The sequence below is a fragment of the Trachemys scripta genome, chromosome 17, assembly GCF_013100865.1.
Source record: "Trachemys scripta elegans isolate TJP31775 chromosome 17, CAS_Tse_1.0, whole genome shotgun sequence".
Classification (NCBI taxonomy): Eukaryota; Metazoa; Chordata; order Testudines; family Emydidae; genus Trachemys; species Trachemys scripta.
Window position 1 is genome coordinate 20555234 of NC_048314.1, and position 8583 is coordinate 20563816.

At 43.4% G+C, this 8583-nt stretch overlaps 1 protein-coding gene across 1 annotated transcript; it reads left to right on the forward strand.

The window, feature by feature from the left end:
- The first annotated feature begins 271 nt into the window (after window positions 1-271).
- TMEM250 (transmembrane protein 250) lies at window positions 272-8363 on the forward strand. The gene is made up of 2 exons (XM_034752109.1): window positions 272-422; window positions 7672-8363. Exon 2 carries the CDS (start codon window positions 7805-7807, stop codon window positions 8222-8224), a length of 420 nt encoding a protein of 139 aa, XP_034608000.1. The 5' UTR covers window positions 272-422; window positions 7672-7804; the 3' UTR covers window positions 8225-8363.
- Window positions 8364-8583: the final 220 nt, after the last annotated feature.

Genomic DNA, 8583 nt, shown 5'->3' on the forward strand with positions numbered 1-8583 from the left:
CGTTATTGCCCCCATTCCCTTCGCTCTTACCCCCTCCCCTCCCCATTGCCCCCACCCCCTCGTTATTGCCCCCCATTCCCCTCGCTCTTACCCACTCTCCTCCCCCCGTTATCTCCCCTCCCCTGCCTGAAACCCCCTCGCCGCCTGTTTTTGTCCCTCCCCCGTTACCCGGGCGACAGGCTCCTCCCACCCTCGCGGCTCCTCTTTTGCTGTCTCAGGGGAGGGGAGGCGAGGCGCTCGATGATGACATCATCATTCCGCGCCACCCCACCCCCTCCTCAGTCGCCTCTGCCGGTACCGGTTGGAGCCCGAGCGCCGCTGGCCCGCACATGCGCATAGCAGCGCTTGACCTCAGGCCCGGGCCCCTCCCGGGCCCGGGACACCTAGCGGCGGCCACTCGGCCCGGGACCATGGGCAGCGCGGTGAGTGTCAGCCCCGGTGGGCGGCTGCTGGCGGGGGGGGGGCGAGCCCTGTGGCCGGTGCCCCCGAGGGAGGGAAGAGGGCGATCGCCCAGTGACCCACCCCCTGTCCCAGCTGCTGGCGGTGCGGGGCTAGGGACCCCGGGGCGTGGGGCTGCGTCCCTGCCCCGCTTGGCCAATAGCCCCGGATGGGCCTTGGCAGTGCTGTTAACTGACCACTCCGCCTTGAACGGCCCCGTGGAGTGTGCGTTACCCCTAACGCGAAACCGCCTCGTCCGCCGGGGTTGAGCTGGGACAGGCCCAGGACCTTCCCCAGACCCGAAGAAGAGCTCTGCGTGTCTCTGTCACCAAGGGAAGTTGGGCCCATAAAAGATATTATCTCACCTACCTTGTGTCTCATTTGTGGACCAATCCTCTATGCATGCAGTGTTGTTGTAGCTGTGTCCGGCTCAGGATATCAGCGAGACACAGTGGGTGAAGTACTATCTCTTATTGGCCCAACTGCTCATAGCCCTGGTCTACACTGGGGGGGATGGATCTAAGTTACGTAACTTCCGCTGAATAATGTAGCGGAAGTCAACGTACTTAAATCGACTTACCTTCACCACGGTGAGTCGACTGCTGCTGCTCCCCCGTCGACTCTGCTTGCGCCTCTCTCGGCGGTGGAGTACAGGAGTCAAAGGGAGAGGGCTCGGGGGTCGATCCGGCAGGTAGTGTAGCTATACCCTTAGTTAGAGAGGTAGGCTCTCAAGCTACACACAACTCCCTTTCATTAATTTATCAAATTCTCTTTTTGAACCCAGTTATGCTTTTGGCCTTCACAATGTCCCCTGGCAAGGAGTTCCACAGGTTGACTGTGCATTGTGTAAAGAAGTACTTCCTTATGTTTGTTTTAAACCTGTGGCCTCTTAATTTCATCTGGTTCTTATGTTACGTGAAGGGGTAAATAACACTTCCCTATTCACTTTCTCCACCCCACTCATGGTTTTATAGACCTCAGTCATATCTCCCCATAGTTGGGAGGAGGGCAAGGGCCACAGAAAGAATGAAAAAGAATGGGGAGGAAGAGATGGGAGCAAAGGGATGTGGAGGAAGGTAATGGGTAAGGCCTTGAGGTAGTAAATTTGGCAAGGTGTGTGTTTTGGGGGAGGGGGGCTATTGTGTGTTAACCTTCTTTAAGGGGGGTGGCCCTGCCCACATTTGCTTGTTCTCTGGATGGATATTGCAGTAGCTTATTGCTCCTGTGCCACTCTGATATCAGGCTACTGCTAGGAAATGTCGTTCTGTCCAGTGCTATGTTGTGGTTTGTGGCTGCACCAAACTGTTTGCTCATCTCGCAGAACCTTCTTTGATGGTGTGAGTGTGCTCTGCCAAATATGTGTGTGCGTATAACGTGTTCTTTGGTGTCCGTGTGTACATAGAATGGTGTATGTCTGTATATGTATATATTTATAGGAATATACGCATTGCCAGACTGGATCACCCACAGCCCATCTAGTCTAGTATCCTATCTGATAGTGGCCAGCAGCAGTTGCTTCAGAGGAAGGTGCAAGAAACCTCATATTAGGCACATGTGGGAATATCTGCCCCTCCCCCACCATTAGATCTCCTAATCTCTTAAATTAGAAAAAGCATGGGGTTTAATATCTCTGCAAAATGTTGTTAACTCCTGATCTACCATCATTATTTTATACAGTTTTATCATGTCCCCTCTTTATTTGTAAGGTTCATAATCCAAGTCTTGTTAATCTCCTTTCAGTTGAGAGTTTTTCCAGGCCACTGATCATTCTCATCACTCTTATCTGAACTCCTTCCAATTCTGGATTAGCCTTTTTTTTCTTTTTTTTCTTTTTTTTTGCTGGGGGTTACCAATACTGCACATGGTATTATAGATGAGACCACATCATTGATTTACAGAATGACATTGTAATACTCTCTGGATTCTCCATCTCAATCCTTATGCGTCCTAACATAGTGTTTGATTTTTTTGGCCATAGCTGCACACCGAGCCAAGGTTTTCATTGGCCACAGTGTCACCCAGATCTCTTTTCTGAATTGATGGTCTTAATTTAGAATCTTGCAAGGTGTATGAGGAGTATAATTTTTCCCTCCAATGTGCATTACTTTTCATTTGTCTACATTGAACTTTGTTTGCCGTTGTGTTGCACATTCACCAAGCTTGTTTGGGTCCCTCTGAAGTCCCTCACAAGCCTCTCTGGACCTGACTAACTTAGCAAAATTTGCAGATGACACACAATTATTTATCTCACTGTTTACCTCCCTTACCAGATCACAAATAAATATATTAAACAACACCGGACCTAATCTAGTGTGATTCTAGTAGAATTGGTGTTATAGGAGGTAATTACAGCATTTTCATCATGAGCACCCTTTATATAGAGAGAGAATAAAATGTGCCAGCTTGATTGCCTTGGAGACTGATGCCTCCATTTACCCACAGAATGGGATCATCATGGGCAGCACTTTATATATGTGCACGTGCATTCCCCCATCTACCTTAGCTAGCTGGGAAATGTCTGAAAGGGACTCAATTTTCAATGACATTCAGATCTTTAGCCTGACACCATGGTAAAGGGTGCCAATGGTGGTGAGGGTTTTTGTGTTGTGAGAGCCTGGATCCAGACTGGCACTGAGCCAGCCAGATGGGATGGTCTTCTAAGCCTCTGAGTTGAAATTCCTAGAACCACAGTATCAAATCCAGAAAGGGTTGACTCAGCTTTTCATCCTTCTGTGGTAGATACTTCCTTGCAGCAACAGATCTCTTTTTTTTTTAAAAAAAAAGTCCTGTAGGGTCTGTAATGTGTAATAAACGTACTATAGTAAGAGGGGGAAGTTGCCTAATAGTTCCTGGGGAAAATTTCCATTCTCCCTCTTTTGTGCAAGGTACTGTGCATCAGCTGGTTGATCGTTTCTATCCCTGTGGCAGTTGTAATTTCTGGAGGTGGATGAATTTAGGCCCATATTAGTTAGATCCGTGTGAATAGAACCTTGCACCTGTTCTGAACTTTAATGATTTCAGTGGGCCTTCCTCCACTCAGATCCAGCACCTTTTGGGAAGAAAGGTGCTATAGATATGTGAAACATAATTTGTTATATCCTTGCGGAAAACTAGCATTAATAACATGTTAAGGCTGAGGCCAGGTCTCCACTATAAACTTACATCTCTATAACTATGTCATTCAGGGATGTGAAAAATCTAAACCATGGTGTAGACAGTGCTATGTTGACGGGAGGGCTTCTCCCGTTGACATAGCTACAGCCTCTTGCACAGGTTGATAGACTATGGCGACAGGAGACGCTCTCCCATTGGCATAGTAGTGTCTTCACTGAAGCGCTACAGCAGCACAGCTGCACCATTGCTGTGTTTTAAGTGTAGACCTTCCCTGAGAGATCAAGCACCTAAAAGTCTACAATTTCAGAGTTAGGCCCTAGTCATGAAATCACTTATGCACTTGCTGAACTTCAAGAGTGAGTAGTTCCTTTGAAGCTACAGCTGGAAGCCTGACATTAACTCCGTTCCTTGAGCTTATACCTTAATAGAGGTCTCTTCATAACATTATAAATTATTTTTCAAATTGCTGCCATGTACAGTATAATATAAGACAGCCATGTATGCAATAAACTACAATATATATGTGCTTCAGACTTGGCTTGATATTTTTGGAAGTCACAGTGAGATAAATAAAAAGACAGTTGTTTCAGTAGTTTGGAAGGTTCAAGTCAGAAAGATGAAACTTATTTTTTTATTTTTTAGATCAGCTCAAACCTAGAAAGTTGTGGAGCTGTGAAACACCCTACCAATCTTTTTCACTGTACCTAGCAAGTTAGGTGGCACTGGAAAATATCAAATATCATTTCATTGCAGGAGTTAAATGGCATCCAGAAAAAACAATGGATTATCGACCTTTTGCTGAATGGATGGTTATGCCATTAAAAATGTAATACTCTTAAAAGTTTACATTTCATCTTACAACACCCCCTCCCACAGCTGCTCCAGTGTCAGTGTTAATCTTATCTAAGAGCATAGACCCATTAAAAGTCATTTATGTTTACATGATGGGCACAGCAGCATGCAAATGAGAACAAGCTGTTGCTGTTAAATGACCCAGTCACCTCAGCTGTTGAAGCATATCTCAGATTAACCTGCTGATTGTTTCATGGGAGAGGATAACAACTTTTCCTCTATGACAAGGCTCAGACATAAAGCTAGTATCTTAACTACACCCCAGCATAATACCATGAAAAGGGGGAGTATTCATGGGCAGGGCAGGGTAGAGCAGATTCAGAAATCAGGTTTTAATGCTCTGACACTTATACTTACGAATGTACTTACTCTTAAGTAGGTAAAAAGAACAGGAGGACTTGTGGCACCTTAGAGACTAACACATTTATTTGAGCATAAACTTTCGTGGGCTACAGCCCACTTCATCGGATGCATGTAGTGGAAAATACAGTAGGAAGATATAGTTCAGTAGGTAAGTAGTTCAGTTGACTTCAGTGGGGCTACTCATCTGAGTAAAATTAAGTAGGTGCATAAGAGTTTGCAGGAACAGGGCCTTCGGGAAAGATTTTAGAATATTCAGTAATGTTCCAATTAAAGGTATTCAAGAAGAGATCGTATTTTTAAAAATGCAATCAAAAATAATATATAGAATGTTGTTGATACTGCAATATCTAATACATGGATATACCAAGTTCTACGTTTTGTAATTTGTCCATTCACAATATTTTTATTTTAAAAAATCACTTAAAAGCAGTATAGTATGTGGAAGCACATTGTTACATATACTGCCATGTGTATGTATGTATCTAGAACTTCATCTGTTAGAAAGATACTTCATTTTCTTAATCACAAGATTAAGAATAATTCATAATAAGATTAGAATAATAATGCTTTGCATCTATGTATTGTCTTTCACCCAAGGATCTCAAAGCACTTTAGAAACTTGAATTAATTGTATGTTATGGGCTTATTCTGTAATGTTTGTCATGATAGTACCTGAGCACTTTACTAAATTTGTTCCTATAACACTCTTGTGAAGTAGGGAATTATTATTCCCATTTTACAGATGGGAAGCTATAGCAAAGACTGGGGAGGTGACTTGTTTAGGGTCACATAGGATGCCCCTGATAGACCCAGGAGCAGACCCCCAGATCTCTCAAATAACTTAATCAGAACACCATTAATTTTCCTCTCTGTTAAGCCTCTGGGTCATCCTGTGCATTGGTTATTGGGCAGAATTTACTTGGGGATTTCACCTTAAACAGTGCACCAATACATGGCCCTATGCAATAGATCAGGATTATTATCTCTACACAGTTAACTGAGGCAGAGAGTGGTTGTAACTTGCCCAAGGTCACACATTGAGTTAATGAGGCTGTTGTGAGGTTTGTAAAGTACTTTAATATCCTGGCATATAAAGTATTATAACCTTATAATTAACTAATAGTAGCCTTGGTAATAATAGGAATCAGTTTCAAAGAATGCTCTAATAATAAAGTGAAATTTCTTGTTAGTCCTAGCAATGATAGTATTTCTCCTTCAGCAAAAGAAAGAACTTTCCAGGCCTGTGTGTCTGAACTTTCTCCAGCTGTGAGATGCAAAGTAATAACAAGAAGCAATGTTATGGGGTGTGGAAGGAGGCTAGGGAAGTTCCCCATTATTTAATAGCATTGTCTGATTAGGGTATTGTCATCTGATAATTCCTGGAAGTTGGCACATTAGAAGCATGAGGTGAAACAGAGAGTAGCTAACAGACTAATGCTCATCACTGTCAAATAATAACAAAGGTTACATGGAAACATGTTAAGATTATAAATCATAAACACTGTGTAAGACTAAGGATATTTCATTTATCTTTGTAGAAAATGAAGGGAGAAATAAGGTAGGTAAATACCTTTTAAAACTATGGAGCACAGGGAATTGTGATGACAGTGAGCCCTCAAGGCTCATCCAAGTGAAGGGAGGTACATCCTGTACAGTGTGAAAAAAACACATTGCTTTGTTTTTCTTGCAAAATGTTCCATTGTTTTCATTTTGTTTGTTGGAAACATCATTCTGGGATGTATTAGCAGGAGTTTTGTAAGCAAGACACAAGAAGTAATTCCTCCATTCTACTCCACGTTGATTAGGGCTCATCTGGAGTATTGTGTCCGGTTCTGGACACCACAATGCGGGAAAGATATGGACGAACTGGAGAGAATCCAGAGAAAAGCAACAAAAATGATTAAAGCGCTAGTAAACATGACCTGTGAGGGAAGATTGGGGGAAAAAAAAGGGGGTGTGTGTGTTTAGTTTGGAGAAGAGAAGACCTAGGGGGGCATGATAACAGTTTTCAAGTACATAAAAGATTGTTATAAGGAGTAGGGAGAAAAACTGTTCTCGTTAACCACTGAGGATAAGCCAAGAAGCAATGGGCTTAAATTGCAGCAAGTTTAGCAGTTTAAGTTGGACATTAGGAGAAACTTCCTAATTGTCAAGGTAGTTAAGCACTGAAATAAATTGCCTAGGGATGTTGTGGAATCTCCATCATTGGAGATTTTTAAGAGCAGGTTAGACAAACACCTGTCAGGGATGGTCTAGAGAATATTTAGTCTTCCCTTGAATGCAGGGGACTGGACTAGAAAACATCTCGAGGTCCCTTCTAGTCCTTCAATTCTGTGATTCTGTGATGCTTAGCAAAGTTTAAAAATTAGCAGGAGCCCAGAATTGCTATTGTCTGTATTATGCCCTGTATTTATTTGCACAGTACATTGAAAGCCTCACTTGAATAGAGTGTTACTTATAAGTGAATAAGGATCAAATGAAAACCCATACATCAGTGGGATTACTGACATGGGTAAGGACTGCTCGTTTTGCAGTATCATGCCCTGTTGATTAAGGGGATGTGCTATATGTTAATCAACCTTGCAAAATTATCATGACAATATACCAGCTCAGAGACACAGTCCTCTTGTTTCCACTCCATTACCATAGTGAGATTGATGATCGGTTAATATTATAACCTAGATACCACGCTGATTGGGTGTTTTGTAATCATCTAGTTAGGCAGCAATGGAAAAAAATTATATTTTACTTGCCCCTCAAAAAATACATTACCCCAAGCGAGTGAGTGAGTAGAGTTTTGCAAGGTGGCTGTAAATAGCAGCCAGGTTGGAATAGATCCACCAGACTCTCTTTATCTCCCTCTGGAGTTTTTTAAACGTGTTTTCCTTCTGTTCCTTCCTGCAGGCCTGTTCCTTCCTGGAAATTCAGCAGAAAGTTTGCATTCATAGGTTGCTGAATCTTTTCCATATTAATGGATGACATTTGGTATGCGCACTGCAAATCCTGCTCTGGGACTCTGTGAACTGTGGGGTGCCTGATGCCTGTAATCCCCATTCCCCGCCGTGTCCGTTCTTTCCACGGCCCCCACACAACATGTCTGCATTCAGCCTGTGGCCCAGTAAGGACCACTCACTTGGTGCGCACCAAGTACAACAACTTCGACATCTATCTGAAATCCCGATGGATGTACGGATTCATTCGTTTCCTGCTGTACTTCAGCTGCAGCCTGTTTACCTCCATCCTCTGGGTGGCGCTCTCTATCTTGTTTTGCCTTCAGTACCTGGGCATCCGGATCTTTCTGCGTTTCCAGTACAAACTCTCCATCATCCTCCTCTTGTTGGGGCGAAGGCGGGTGGACTTCAGCCTCATGAATGAACTGCTCATCTATGGAATTCACGTGACCATGCTGCTAGTGGGGGGGCTGGGCTGGTGTTTCATGGTGTTTGTGGATATGTAAATAAAATGAGCGCATGTGGGCTCAGGAGGCGACTCTTACTCTACCCCAAAACCTATGGATATCTCCTTTGCCTTTTTTTAAATATAAATTTATTTATCAGTGCTAGTATTTTGATAAATTCATGTACCTGTCTCTGGAATTGGGTTTATTTTTATTTTTTTGAGGGCTGGGGTGCTGCTTAATTCCAATCCCTGATTGCAAGTGGGCTACATTCGATTTTTGTTTGCACAGTGAAAGCTACATAAATTTCCTTTCAGTCCATAGGAGTCTAGCCTGCTGAACTATTCCAGTGGGCATGAAAAGGGCAGTGATTTAACTGGAGGAGGGAAGCCAAATAATTTTGCACCCAGCCCCTTTAA

What these genes read in the sequence shown, in the direction of transcription:
- TMEM250 (XM_034752109.1), top strand. Translation starts at nt 7,805, where the DNA reads ATGCCTGTAATCCCCATTCCCCGCCGTGTCCGTTCTTTCCACGGCCCC.